The 15,829-nt window shown below is 40.6% G+C and overlaps 2 protein-coding genes across 2 annotated transcripts; one reads left to right on the top strand and one right to left on the bottom strand.

Annotated features, from left to right (window-relative positions):
- Positions 1–4,195: 4,195 nt before the first annotated feature.
- LOC123177441 (uncharacterized) lies at positions 4,196–5,281 on the bottom strand. The gene has a single exon (XM_044591185.1). The coding sequence runs from the start codon at positions 5,174–5,176 to the stop codon at positions 4,466–4,468; it is 711 nt and encodes a 236-aa protein (XP_044447120.1). The 5' UTR covers positions 5,177–5,281; the 3' UTR covers positions 4,196–4,465.
- Positions 5,282–10,587: 5,306 nt separating this feature from the next.
- Positions 10,588–15,100, top strand: LOC123177428 (probable isoprenylcysteine alpha-carbonyl methylesterase ICME). Its single transcript, XM_044591179.1, has 12 exons — positions 10,588–10,893; positions 11,404–11,480; positions 11,672–11,741; positions 11,824–11,904; positions 11,974–12,048; positions 12,154–12,255; positions 12,813–12,950; positions 13,391–13,456; positions 13,558–13,698; positions 14,038–14,128; positions 14,485–14,653; positions 14,778–15,100. The coding sequence occupies exons 1-11, from the start codon at positions 10,688–10,690 to the stop codon at positions 14,647–14,649; spliced, it is 1,212 nt and encodes a 403-aa protein (XP_044447114.1). The 5' UTR covers positions 10,588–10,687; the 3' UTR covers positions 14,650–14,653; positions 14,778–15,100.
- The last annotated feature ends 729 nt before the right edge of the window (positions 15,101–15,829 follow it).

Genomic DNA, 15,829 nt, shown 5'->3' with positions numbered 1-15,829 from the left:
GTATATATGACAAGAGTGTAAATGACATAGCTCAACGAGTGGCCAATAAACAGTTACAGCAAAAATGTTAAACACACGACAACAACAAGATTATTTTAGCAGGTACTACTAGTAATTAACACACAAACAGAAATGCATCAGGAAAACAAGCAAACAGGTAAATAAATCAATCAACCACACATGTAGGATGTAGCCGACCGAGTCTGCTCTCGATCGGCCTCGTCTTCCGACCCTTGATGATCTCATGCTTGTGATCCGGCATCGTCGGAAGCTTGGGTCTCCGGCGGCATCTGAAGCTTGTCGACCAAGCTCTTGGCCCCCTTGAGCATGAGCACGAGCCAGACGTAAGTGAGGAACTCTCCACCTTCACCCAAGCTCTTGGCGTGCAGGTAGCCCCTGCACTTGCTGGCGGAGTAGCAGAGCATGCCCAGCCACACCCGGTACATGAGCATCCAGCGAGTCCGGTCTGGCAGCTCCAACAGCTCTTTCGCAAGCTTGCATGCCTCTGTGATGTGGACGAAACCTTGGCTTGTGTCATCATGTCCATTAACTGACTTGTGATCACCCTCTGCCATGGCGGCAATGAGCTCCTTGAGTTGCTCTTTTTGGCTCAATTTATCTTTCTTGGCCCGAAAGGAGGACTTGATTTCCTCCATGGCTTCGGAGATCAGATGGTGCCTGCTGCCAGTCAGAAGCATCTCGGGGTTGAAATTGAGCAGGTGTGCCATGTAGTTGGATATTGCAAATGTGCACTCCATATGAAGCTGTAATGATGGGTCCCCCCTCATTTCTTCTTCTTCTCCTCCTTCGTCAAATTCTTCCCTTCCTTCTCCTTGTAGTCCTCTCCCATATCCTGCTTCTTCACCAACATCATCGACCAAGTCATCGCCAATGCAGCAGCGGAAGCAAAGATCAGTGGCAATGTGCCATAGGAGGACGCTCCGGTCGAATGAGATGCGTAAGCATTTTTTTATCTCCACGCCACAATGCTCTTGCTGCTCCTCGCTTAGAGCCCAGTTGGTGGAATTGAAGATCCTGTAACTCGCAAGGTCTCGGTCTAGTGCATCCACCAGATCTGCAATCACAGTTTGTGTGACCTTTCTGTAGTACACTTGACCAAGTTGAGGCCTGCAAAAGCTGTTGAAATTACAATTGAAGCCCATGCTCCTGGCACACATGTAAATCCACCCGATGCTCTTGTCACCTTCCCGAAGAGCGGTGTCTATGAGGTTGTAGCTGGGTACTGTCTCGCACAGGGCTGTAGCATTTGTCTTGGACATTAGCCAGTATATGAGCCGGTGGATGGATGGTGCGAGGACATCCATGGCGGCGGTGAGGCACAGAATGATGTATGTTATCTTCACGTCAGTGTGCTTGTACTGGTGCTTGCCGCTCATTGCAAACAGCGTCAGAGCGGTGATGTGCAGGATCGGGACCATCAACCGATGATAGAGCAGGTAGAGAGGATTGGGACCTCCAACTACATGCTCTCTGGTGTAGTGGAATGCGAATATGATCCGCAGCCAGCCCAGCAAGGCTCTCTCAGCGACGGGCAGAGGTCCCAGAACGTCCTTCACCCTGCCAGTCTTCTTTTGTGCTACCAGGTCCTTGGCAGCAGCTAGCAGAGACATGTCTGCAAGCACCATCAAGACTCTGTCTGCCTCTGTCCAGACCACCTGCTGCTTCCTACTGCCCTCCTCCGTGTCGCGTGTTGAAGAAGGGATCGGCTAGAGGTCAGTTGACTGAAAACGTAATTTAGGACAGTCAACTCATAAAAAATTCGTCTCAGCCCATCTGCTTCCTGCTGATAATACCGTGCGTACTTAGAGCCAGCCGTGGAAACAAGCCTGGCCCATCAAACGAGAGTGTCGCGAGGGCGCAACCCATCTCTCATCAGAATATCCATTTTGTGATGCGACTAGCCAAAAACTACTCTGACTAACATAGAGCTCATATTCCACACTAGTACATCTGACCCAGTGTGGACCGTAGCTTGGTGAAAAGTTATGTATGTACGCTTCTGAACAGGGTGAAAATTGCATGAATGAATGCAAAGGGATAAAGAAAAGTTACAATAACCGCAAACCACAAATAATCATTTTTTTGGTACGTCAACTACCAAACCGAGATTTCCAAAAATTATCTAAGAACTCTCCTACACATTCTAAATATTCTATAACATCTTCACCTCTTCGTACCCAACTACCAAACCGAGATGTATATACAAGCTATGTCCAATAGATGATCTGATTTTTATTGGAGTATAACCAAATGTCAAGATAGTTAAGCAGAACATCTCAGAATAGCTTGACCCGTCGAACAAGATAAAACAAATAATGAAAGAATATTTCAGGACAAAATGAAAAAAGGAGAAAAAAAATGCACACAATTTGCATAGAAATTGTGATTTAATATAACATGCAAGAATAAGCATATAATAGTGATTTTTTTTTCAAAAAGGAAGTCTCGCAAGGACTTAATTTGTGGTTTATGTATTACCCTAAAAGAAGAAAGAAAATAATACAAAATCAAAATAATGAATGTGTGCATTTAAAAAAATATTTTAAAAAATCAAGAAGAAAGAAAATAAAAAAAAATTACAATGCAAAAATATACACATAAATTATGTTTTTTTATAATATGCAAGAATAAGCATATAGGTATGGATATTTTTATTTCCGGAAAAGAAGCTTCTTTAAGAAAGAATGAATTAGTAACATAAATTGTATGTTTTGTACTATGCAAAGAATAAACATATAATAGTGCAATTTTCACACTCTAGTATAATTTGCATACATAATGTGCAATAGGTTTCTTGTATACCTACACACATAAAAATAAAAAAAAAGTTTCCAAAATAAAGAAGTTTCCACACATAAAAACTAAAACTAAAAAAAATAATGAATTTTTCTAAGAAAAAAAATTAGTCGCATTAGTATTACCCTTTAAGAAAAAAGAAACAGAAACAAAAATCTAAAACAAATAGTTACAAAATTTGCACATAGTTTACACAGAAATTACATTTTTATAATATGCAAGACTAAGAATATAATAGATATTTTTTTGAAAAAAGAAGTTTCCAAAAAAAGATGAATTAGTGGCATTGTTATTACCATTAAATAAATCAAAACATGAATAAAATTTAAAAACAAAATAATAAATTTTATACATAAGAATGAATCAGTGGCATTGGTATTATCCTTAAAAATAAAGAAAATAACAAAAAATAAAACAAATTTAAACAATGAATTTGCTTGGAAAGAAGGAATTAGTGTCATGGGTATTACTCTTTAAGTAGAAAGAATAATAATAAAATTATTAAAAACAATTATAAAATTTGCACACTATATACAAAAAAAATTGCACTTTTTGAAAATATGCAAGAACAAGAATATAATACTGTAATTAGTGGCATTGGTATTACCATTGAATAAGAAAGAAAATAAAACAAAAACTAAAATAAAAAAGAAATTTTTATAAGGATGAATGTATTAGTGGCATTAATATTACCCTTTAAGAAGAAAGAAAATGAAACAGAAACTGGAATAAAAATAAAAACAATAAAGTTTTCTAAGATAGAACGGGTTAGTGCCATTGATATTATCCTTTCAAAAGAAAGAAAGTGAAAAATAAAATAAAATCAAAATAATGAAGTTTTCTAAGAAAGAACGAATTAGGGCATTGCTATTACCATTTAATAAGGAGAAAAAAATGAAAAGTTTTAAGCAAATAATGTCAAAATTTGCACATAGTTTACATAAAATTAGCTTTTTTATAATATGCAAGAATACGCTTATAATAGTGGGATTTCGAAAAGATGAAGTTTCCTCCGAACTTATGAATTAGTGACATTTATATTACCCTGAGAGAAAAAATAAAAAGAAAGAAAAACTAAAAAAATGAAGAGGTAGAATGAATTAGTGGCATTGCTATTATACCCTTAAAGAAGAAGAAAAATAATAATACTTAGAAAAAGTTGTACGCAACTTTACACTTTTTTAATATGTAAGAAATAAACATATGGTAGTGCAATTTTTGCACTCTAGTACTACCTCAGTACCAAAATATCAGACATTTTTTAGGCTAAATTAGCCTACAAAAACGTCTTATATTTTGATACGGAGATAGTATAATTTATACACATATTATATGATACGTGCATGTATACATTTTACACCCATCCAACATCCCAAAAGTACCGATAAAAACCGACTAGAAAAGAAAAAGAAAAAAAATGCATACAAACAGAAAAAAAAAGAGGAAGCAACATCGGCCTATCAACAGATAAGCAAAATGGGCCTAAGCGCAATAATAAATCGAGTGACCCAAAACCGTGGTCAGTGGAATATTTGAGCCCAAAACACAACAGTAGTCACAACAGAAACAAAAAAACAAGGAGCACGAATTTGAAGCAGAAATCAATGGCGCAAAAAATCGACTGACCCAAATTGTATTTTCAGGCCACCTACATATAGCTAAAAAAATTGGTTGAAAAATTACTTTGTGCCTTCCGGGTGCCGGTGAAGCAGTGGCTCGCCCCAAAGAAAAACTGGTTCATGCGCTCCTTCCAGTTGGAAGGCTTCTTTGGTCCTTGCACCCCGGACGATACAGCCGCCAGTCTCCTGGCTTTAGCTTTGAGAGCCCATGGCTTCTGGCTGAAGCTGATGACCCCGACGACGAAGAGAAGAACCGCGACCACCAATAGCTTTGGGTCGTTGGATCTGGGCCACGACTTGTAGAAGGCGTACAAGGCGACAGCCACCTGGGACACCAAGGTCACGGTGTGCCTCCCCCACAGCTTGTTGTCCTCTATCTCGTAGCCACTCATTCCCTCCTGCCCACCGAGGTAGATGAGAAGGATAGGAGACCATAGGACCTCCAGGATGCTCGACTGCTGCTCGCTCCCGGTCCCGGTGACAGTGTGAGTGTCACCGCCAGAGTTGCTGGTCTTTGCGTGGCGATTGAAGAGGGTGGCCAGCGCGTATATTGCCAGAGGATCACTGGAAATATATGCCAGCCAGATGAATGTCCTCAAGACGCGCGGGAGGGCGTACTTGTGCATGGGGGCAGCCAGCAGGAGGAACCACTGAAGGCCCAGGCTGCCCAGGACGAGCACGCGCAGCTGCCAATCGTCCCACCATTGCAGAGCTCCTCTCCAAATGTGAGACGTCTCCATCTCTCCCTCTCTCTCTCTCTCGCTGTGCTTGTGTGTGTACGTGTGTATGAGTGTATCCTTATCTATGTGGTTTATCACAAGTAACAATCACTCGAGGTAGCTGGAGACCCTGCGAGCAGAGAGCAGTGATGAATGAAGTCTCACGGTAGCCAAATACTCCCTCCGTTCCAAAATAGATGACCCAACTTTGTACTAACTTAGTATAAAGTTGGGTCATCTATTTTGAAACGGAGGGAGTATAAGTTTGGCTGGCGGGCTCTCGTCATGTTGTCGAAGCCAAAGATAAATTGGACATGCACGGCTACAACTTTACAGCCCCAGCCAGCCTCACTTTGGAATGCGCTAGCTTTGCGTGTCCACAATAATATTCTACTACGTCATCACAAGTTTGGAATGATATCTTGCATGCATGCCTTAGCTTTGCGTGCTGTGAATGTGATAATATATTCCAAGTCCACACGCATGTTCTCTACGTACTCTATGCTTTGTTAAGGACTTGGCTTGATTTCTGCACCAAACATATTTCTGCTACCACTTGAAAGTGCACTCGGTAATAACCTCAGAAATAAACTATTTTCACTCCTTGTCACATGTCTTCTTACTCCACTACTCTTGATCACCAACATAGAGAACTGTCGTAGACGCAGAGTCGTCATAATGCAGCCTCCATAATCGTGAGACCCATGTGTTAATCGGATATCATTTTTCCACACGTGAAGTTTACTTCCCGCCATATGAAATTATACGTAACTGCCATATGGAGCACGCTCCAAAAGGCAGTCTTGAAACGCCATATATGGCAACTAGGAGGCCGGATATGAAGGATGCTCCATAATTATGGTGATTCCTGACAACATGGCAACGTTGACGCGTCAGATTTGGTCACGCCGCGTCCACAGTTCTTTGCAATGAAATCCTCAGATGGATTCAAGGCAAACTTCGACCTCTCATACGGAGGTGATTTGGGGCTTCTCATCCACGCGGAGGGGTTTCAGCTTAGTGTCTAGCACCATGGGATGGATAACAATGGTGAAAACAGTTGGGAGCTGGTGGACAGATTTTGTGTGCGTGCGGTCATGAGGATACCATGCTGGTTGAGGTCAGGGATCACGCTGAATTTGTGTTCATATTGTTGCAGACAAATGGGGTTATCATTTTCGATAACCCAAGGAGCGGGAACGAAATGGCGGCATGTTGCATGTATTGTAATCGTATCACACTTCGTGTGTATGATGAGACAACAATAATGGGTGCGAAATATGAGTTAATTTGACTAGGTATGATATGATTGGTTGCCCCATTCCTACACTTGTAATTCTGAAATTTGTACGACCGTTTTCCACCATGAATATTTCATCCTTGTGGGGGGTGCACAAATCTTCTCATTATCCGGGTTTTTTAGGCAATCTCGCAAAACTTCTACTACTCAATATCAATGATTACAGGAACTAAATAGGATCATAAGGTAGACCAAGCCCTTGTGGCATCGTTTGTACTGTTCTTTCTGATATAATACAGGGGGTGTGTTTGTTCAAAATAATAATAATCTTGCTATTGATATATAAGCATTCAGCTGAAGGGAGGAAGTAGAGGTCGATCACGATAGAGGAGGAATCAGGGACGAAGCTTGAATATAATTTATTTTAACACCCTCAGAAGCGTCACTGCTGCAGAACCAAATAGCCCTTCTAAATGTCAGCAGTTTACTAGTAGTAGAGAACTGTGGAGCTGATCTTCCGAACGAAGCAGCATAACCAAATAGTCTCCTGCTAGATATACGATAACTTGTCGCTTGCTGAGTCCTCATTCCCAACAGACCAAGAGCCTGTTCGGACTCCCTCCGGCTCCGCAACTCCATTCTGGAGCGGAGCGGCATCCAGTTGTAATTTATGGAGCAGCTAAAACGATGGTCCACCCGCTCCGCTCCGTGACAGAGGAGTGGAGGGTTGCCGAACACAGCCCAAGTCTACGATTTTGTATGACAATTGTTGGACAAGATTCTTCATCATATAATTTTATTTCTTGTTTATCACTCAGGTGGTCAATCCTACACTTTGCATCAGCTGCTGCATAAGCTGGGAAAACCACCAGATTGACACTGGATAATAAAACTGATCTCCAATATGGGAAGAAATTGTTCCTTGTGAATTCCGGATTTCGTCCTCTTGCCAGTCTATTTTTTCTCACAGCCTGCCACATATACAGGTCAACAAAAATATACGTGTCCCTGCAAGAACAAAATGTGTTAGTGATCTAAAAACTTCCATGCTGAATGTTGTTTAGTTGATCAGGGAAGCAAGTTAGTGGGTGCAGATCCATAGCACTGGGAAGAGTCGACTTAGAAAATTCTCAGCTCCTTCTAAACATGTCAAAACAGTTGCAAATAAATATTCTCAAACAGAGATTACAGATATTCTTGCAGATTTCCTTTTCCTGGTTACTGAAACATTATTAATCATACCGAATGCCATAATTCTAAAAACAGTGATGCAAAGTTATGATTATTGAAAGCAACAAAACATAAAAGTTTGCAAAGCCATCAAGTACACCACAAGTCCAATGTAAAGCAAGAACATTCCATCTCTAGCTGGCCATCTATCTTTAGATTTTTTGATTCATGCATATCAAGTCCAAAGTCCAAACACGTAAATGAAGCAACAGAGAAAAGAGGCACTTTGCAGAAAATACTAAACCTTAGAGCTCAGGTACTATTCGAATATTGTTACCTCTCCTGATGCAGCACGCTGATAAAACATTCCTGTAGCCATGTTGGTTACAAGATCACCTAATTTTATGCAACAAAAAATATTAGGGCCTATTCCCAAAGTGTAGAAAGAATAACTTAAGCCACATTAGCCAGGTTTAGCGAACATTTTACAGTCAAAAGGGCTGCTTCTGAAAAACAGGTGGAAGAAATAAATAGATAATCAACAAACCAATCATATATTTGCATACAAAATCATTATACCTAGGGATGCAAATTTGGAACTTTTAGGGTAGCCTCTGACCCTATTTAGTTTAATCAAATGAACTAAAGTTTAGAAATAAACTGAATTCTGAAAACAGTGAAAAGTTAGTTCATTTAGTGAACTAAAGTGGGTCAGCGGGTACCCTCAAGGTTCTAAATTTGTGTGCCTTGTTTCTTTCCTGGTTTTACTCGTTTTATCTCTTTTTTTTCATTGTTTCTTTCTCGGTTTTCATTTGTTTTTTTTCCTTCTTTCTTGTTTTTTTTTCATTTTTCTTTTGCCGTTTCTATTGCTTTTCTTCATTTTACTTTGTGCTTTTCCGGTATACATCAGAACCATTTTTATATACACGTTCACATCTTTTAAATATATGATTGACATTTTTGAAAACTTATATTTTTCGACATCTACTTTCTTCCATATATATTGTATATTTTTTGTATACACGTTTAACATTTTGAAAATACATGATTAACATTTTTTAACAGTACACAAATTTTTGAATTCGGACTAGCTATCCATCAAGATTCATGAGTAACTGTGAGCCATTGATTTGTTCTAGAAGATGAATATCCACCGTTTATCAGTACCACACCCAAGTGATCTAACGGTTCATGTTTCCTGGATTCGCTCTGTACAAACACGCGCCAACATGACTCCACGATCTTTCTGGAACACTCACGGCACCGAATGCTACCACACACCACACGTGCTGGTGCAAATTAAAGTCTGCTATTTTGGATCTTCTATGGCTATTTTGAACTTCATTGCTCAATGACAGGAGGTCTGGAATATCTAGCAAACAAAGACTCACTGAACAACTAACATTTGTCAAATCGATGGGTGAATATATACTCCCTTCATCTTAAAATATAAGACATTAAGCTTTTACAAATCAAAGCACTCGACGTTGTTTGTATCCACCGAGTTCCAAATGCATCACCTTGACAATCCTTTCTCAAAATCCAACAAAATAAATGATGAAGTCACTTTTTCGCAAAAAAGGTGAAAAACACGCGCATAGCACGTGCCTTCTACTAGTATTTTTATGTCTACTTTCATCATAAACATTGCACATTTTTTGTATACACTAGAAGCATTTTACATATACATGTTTAATATTTTTGAAATATATGATTCACTTTTTTTGAAACATATATTTTCACGTCTAATTTTTCCATACACATTGTACATTTTTTGTACATCAAGAACATTTTCTATATACGCGTTTAACATTTTTCAAGTACACATTTAACATTTTTGAAAACTTAAATGTTCTAATGTCTACTTTTTTCGTGCACATTGTACAATTTTGTATGCATTTTCAAAGAAAACTGTAAAGTGGTTTTTTGTAATATATATATTTATAATATTTGCAAGTATAAAAAAGGTAAAAAATAATGTAAAAAATGAAACAAACAGTGAGAAAACGAGTGCTTTTGAGGACTGTGGCCTCCCACGTGCTTGGCCAGCCCAGTCTGATGCTGGCTTTAGACGAGGCAACAATACATCTCGCTATAAGTGACACATAGACGCACCCAACAAATGCTCAAACCAATTGTCAACTCTCCTCTTCGTCCTAAAATAGTTCTAGAAAAGTCTCGTCATAAAATGCCTCAAAAGGTAATATTGTCCTAAAAATAAATAAATAAAATGTGCACTCCATGTCCGAAAAATAAACACTCCTCCCCAACACACACACACACACACACACACACACCTCGTCATTGGCCCATTTTAACTGAAGTTCCAACAACATGACTTTGTTGGTGGCCCGGATATATATGTTTTTTTTACACATGTCGATTTTGATGTCAACTTGTGAAGTTTGTCACGACCCTTCTGGAGGCCGGGCGGTGCACGTCAATGCAACGTCAATGATGGAGATGAGAGAGAGGGGAGTGAAACACTGACGATGAGCCCTTTTTATGGTTCATCATACCAATCGAAGTCAACCGGCGTGAATTTTACTTGCCACACTGACAGCGGGCCCATCTGTCAGATTTAGTGTCAAAAAGTCAACACGCATTCAAGCGAGCATTTAGCGTTTTCAGAAAAATGCCTTGATATTCTTTCGTGGAGTCCCTACTTGAATCTTAGATTGAAAAAAAAGAATGCACCGTACGGACCTTTCATTCGATTTTGAAAAAGGGATGTACGCAACTTGGTAGCGTGTTTGCTTTGGGTATAAAATGTCACAGGTTCAAGTCCTATCATCCATGCCCGTTACTTCTTTCTTCTTTATAGACAGTAGTGACAAGATAAGTTAAAGTAAAGTGGCTATAACTTGAATTTGTGGAGAAAGTAAAATTACTCAACACAGGTGGTTTGCAGAATCACTGCAAAAAAGAAATTCCCGCTCGCCGGCCACGCGTCACCGTCGCACGCACGCATGCTCGCGACGCGCGCTCGTCCACCTCCTAATTTTGGCTCTCTCCCTCCCTCTCTCCAACCACCGACGCGACGCGCCCGCAGCGCAGACCCACCTCCCCGCCACGCCACCGGAAGCTCTCGCTCCTGGCCTCCACGGATCGCACGCGCAGCAATGCATCAGCCCGACTCCCCGGCCTCGCGCAGCGGCACCCCGCGCCTGCGCAAGCGCGACTCGTCGGCGCCCAACACCCCGCGCGCGCCCCCCTGCGGCCTCGGCGGCGTCGGGAGGCGGACCACGTTCCGTGAGGACGTCGGCCACGCAGCCGCCGAGACCTACCTCGTCACGCGCCTCACCTTCATCCTCCTCCGCTCCCTCGGGTACGTAACGTAATCGGCCGCCGGAGGGTTAGGCTTCAGTGTCTGTACCACACGATCGCATTGATCTGATCCACATTTGGCGACGAACAGGAGAATGGTTGGCATCACACCACACACAAATTTGTCCAACCGATCCAAACATTTTCATTCCGTAATGTCCATATATATAGGAGATCTCTGATGTGCGGCCAAGTGCTAGAGACCCCTGTGAATGATTCGTAATTGATTTAACCTTCTATACAATATCTACTCTCCCAGTACGTAGACCTTATGATAATCTTCGTTACTCAGCGCAAGCTCATTGCAGTGGAGTAGTTTTCAGTGAATTTAAATCTTCGGTGATTTTTCTGTTATGTACCCAAGCTACATATTTCCCAATATACAATGACTGCCTAGTAATCTCTATATATATTCACCAAAACATCCAAGCGCATATATGGTATTTTTGCCCGGAAGAAGTCCACATGATTGAGGTTGACCATTTTTTTACACTTCCTTTATTTTTTTCAGGGTAGGCTCTCGGTGGATATGTCAACTTCTTGCGCTCCTAATATATGCAGTTTTACTTATGCCCGGTTTCATAAGAGGTGTGTGAAAATCGAGTTTATCTTTCGTCTCATCATGTTAGTTATCATCATGATGGTCACATTTTCTTGGCTCTTGCCAATAAGTGACTTTTAGCTTGTTAAATTAAACTGCCCTCTGCACAATTGGTAGATGTTGTTGAAGCTTTCTCATCATTTCTAACATATGCATTTCGTTCTTTTGGGTTGCCCAGTTGGGTACTATTATTTTTTCTCAAGTCAGGTTCTTAGAAGCATAGTGTATGGAGACCAACCAAGAAATAGGTAAGCAGAGTTACATACCGCAGAAACAAAAAACATCTGAATTTTTAGCCGTGTTAGCGTTACTGAAAATCATAATATACAGGTTGGATATGTACATACCCACTGATCGTAGCAAACCCAATCCAGTTGTGGTATTTGTAACTGGTGGAGCTTGGATCATTGGGTGAGTGAAATTTTTCTCAAGACGTCTTTCTCGGTGACTTCCATTGTTGATGGTCATGATTCTGTTTAGATACAAGGCGTGGGGTGCCCTTCTTGGAAGACGGTTAGCAGAGCATGGAATTATAGTCGCTTGCGTTGATTATAGGTGCTTACCCTTTGATGGCATTTCTATCTAATTTCATGACTTCTAGGCGAGTGAGTATCGATTTACATATGCCTGGTTGATGAAATATGTAACTATATCTTGCAGAAATTTCCCCCAAGGAACAATAAGTGACATGGTCACTGATGCTTCTGAGGCAATTTCATTTATTTGTGATACTGTTGCTAGCTATGGAGGAGATCCTAATCAGTAAGTGATCCTCTGTTATATATTTATATCACAGTACACTACTATGGACGGGCTATTTGAAACATCAGATAGACAGCTGTTCTTTTTATCATGAAGGAACTATGCACCGCACTTGAATATCTGATCCTTTTGGGCGGTGATTCTATCCAAAGTCATTGTTGTGTTGATCTATAGCACTAGTGTCGGAATGACTTAGATGATTGAAATGTATTCTGCATATATTAAGGATAAGCGCATTGAATTTCATTTCTGGATGGACCAGTGTTGTATACATCGAGCTGCAGGGCTGTAGAAACACACCTGCCTGCCTGGCCTAATGCAAAAATCAAGATGCACAATTTAGATTATTGTATTTGAAAATAAATCAAGAACAAAAAAACTTTGCAGCTTTATTTCCTTGTAGTTATACTAATGAGTTTTGTCAAGTCATGAAACTTATTTATTATCAACCTATAGGATTTACTCTTTGAGCTCTGCAACCGTTCTGCCTTAGATCTCGTCTATTAAGATTTTCAGCTTCGACTACATTAATAAACTTATTTACAACCAACCTACAGGATTTACTTGATGGGTCAATCAGCAGGAGCACATATCGCCGCATGTGCTCTCTTGGAGCAAGCAGTTAAAGAATCTCAAGGAGAAGAAATTTATTGGAGTGTTACTCAAATAAAATCATATTTTGGTTTATCTGGAGGGTGAGCTCTTAAATGAATTGTCATTTGTTTCCATTATATACATGGATGATAATTGTTTTCAATCAACTTATCCTTAACCGCCTCTTAAGACCGTAGTCATACATGTATGCAGTGTCTGATACATGTTCGCACCTTCTGATAGTTACACCAAAACTTCTATTATAATATCACAAGCATTTTCCTCTTCTTTATACAAAAGCAGAGCATCTACCATTTTCAGTCAAAAAAGTCACAACCATTTTAGAGCATCTCCAGTAGCTTCCCAAAAAACATTCCCCTGTAAGTGCTTATTGGGGCTCTGCCGATATATTTTGGATTGGGATGTATATACAACATGTACAGCGAGGTATAGAATGCTAGAGCAACGATCTGTTCAGCTGGTCTCAGATACATATCTAGTGATACGACCATCCATGACATATATACTCATTTATTTGCAGATACAACATGCAAAATTTGGTTGATCATTTTCATAAACGTGGTCTTTATCGTTCAATTTTTCTCAGGTAATATCATGATTGAAATTTGATTTATAAGTGTTGTTCCAACTTTCCTTTAGTAACACTTAAGTAAAAGTACTCAAGAAATTATGAACTGTTTATTTCAGCATAATGGAGGGAAGGAGATCATTGCCACAGTTCTCTCCGGAAATTATCGCTAAAAAATTAACTCATGGAGCCATAGCTCTACTTCCTGAGATTGTACTTTTTCATGGAACGGGAGATTACTCGATACCATCGTCTGCTAGGTTGGACACTTAACTCTCGGCAGATGCTTAATTTGAATGCAATGTTTTATACATTAAGTGGCTATGCCTTTTCTGTTCCATCATTTGGTTCTTTCCAAAGATATGAGCATCAAACTGAAATTTGAATATGCGAAGTCAAAGGTAGTCATTCCAAATTATTTTTGGATTAAAACATTTCTGCACATTAAAAAACTTAAATCGGCAGTATAATCCAAAATGTATGGTTTCGCTGTTCTTCAATGTGTAGTTAGCACAATTTTAACCACTATATTTCTGCTTACCGTATTCTTATGTTCTTGTTCCATCTTCAACCTTCCAACCATTCTGTTTTATGTGTAGTAAAATTTTTGCGGATGTCCTCAAAAAAGCTGGTGCAAAAGCTAAAGTACAATTGTACAGAGGAAAAACCCATACTGATGTATTTGTACAGGTCAGTTATCTTGAATATCAGCTAGACTTTTGATGACCTGCCACTTCATTAATTTTGTGATCTTTGCTAACTGTGATTGGGGAAACCCTTTTGACATTGCATCAGCAACGATCGATGAGCAGACTTTGATGTTCTTTGTGTTTTTTTTATCGGAGTTCGATAGGATGCGGATAATTAGCACACTGGACACTACTTTGTTTTCTGGAGTTGGAAAGGAACTTTGCATCGATATCTTTTTATTTTTTCTTGCTCGGATAAAGCTGGTCGTCTGAAAATAATATTTTTCTGAGGTCCTGATTTCATTTTTTCAATCCAGAATTGATTGTTTGAAGTTCTGACTTTGTTTTTCATTGTAGGATCCACTTAGGGGTGGCAAAGACCCACTGGTTGAGGATGTGGTTTCTATAATCCACGCCGATGATGCAGATGCACGCCGGAAATATGATGATTCGGCACCTAGCCCTGAGCGTCTGGTTTCCGAGTGGCGGATAATGTTGGCCCGGCAAATTAGCCCATTTTGAACAGGTTTTGATCCTCTTTACATGCCAGCCTTTTTGCGCTCTCAAAATGATCTTTCCGCCCAGTGTTGGTGTTTGACTTTGATTTTTTCAGTAATGATGTACTAATGAATTTGTTTGTATGCATGCAGGTAGATTATTTCATCAGCCATTAATTTGCTTGTTTATTATACTGTTCAACACGAATGCACTAGAATGCAAGAATCTGGGCACGTGTGTTCTAAGATGATGAATTGCATGAGGTCCAGGAGAATTGTCATAGTTTTTTTTTTTGAATTGAAATTGTCATAGTTTTGATAATACCAAGCAATTGAGCTTCAAGCTCACCTCTCGCAGCATGTTCGTTCTGAATAAATATAGGTTGTAGGTAATAGCAAAAATTCTGTGAACATAGATCTGAGTTTGTATAGTTGGTACAATTACAAATATCAAGCAATTCACTGAAATTAAGATATATTGCTTTCGTACACAAGAGACTTATTCCTGCAATGTGCATAATCAAATACTATATCAAATCCGCACTATGTTTCACAGCTTGAGTCATAAAATTGAATGATACTTGATGGAAGTGAGCCACATTTATATTCTCCCTAAATATCATATTTATCCTCGCGTCGCCCCGCGCGAGCGACTCGAGGGCACAAGCCCTTGCGCCACCATGCTCCGTTCTCCACCCGATCCCTCGCCGCCGCCTGAGGCTGGCGCCAGCCATATCTGAACCACATACAAGGAAGGTGGCGGCGGGGTTGTGCTGCTCCGTCCCGATGGAAGGGGTGGAGGGCCCTGGATCTGAAGCGGTGGCTCTATCTGGTCCTATGCTGCTCCCTCATGGTAGAGGGCCTTGGATCCAGGGCGGCCCCCTGGTGTGGCCTCCCCTATTCGGTGGCGCGGTGGGGCTAGGCTGGGGTGGCTGGCGATCCACCAACGGGTTGATGCCGTGGCTAGCTGACACGGTGGCCAATGGCGCCGATCTGTCCTCTACCTCCATTCCCTGCTAGGTGTGCTACGTCTCACCGGACATGTCCATGTTGGATGCTAGTCGGTCACCGGGGTGGGGCGGAGCGGGTGGAGAGGATCCAGATTGGGATAACTCCCTGGACGGCTCCGGTTGGCCGCAACGGTGATGACGCCTGAGGGCACCGGTCTTCTTCCTGGAGACTCGTTCGGTGTTTGCCCTACCTCT

Source organism: Triticum aestivum, chromosome 1D (assembly GCF_018294505.1).
Source record: "Triticum aestivum cultivar Chinese Spring chromosome 1D, IWGSC CS RefSeq v2.1, whole genome shotgun sequence".
Classification (NCBI taxonomy): Eukaryota; Viridiplantae; Streptophyta; class Magnoliopsida; order Poales; family Poaceae; genus Triticum; species Triticum aestivum.
The sequence above is the reverse complement of the archived record's forward strand: the minus strand, read 5'-3'. Positions and strand labels throughout refer to the sequence as shown.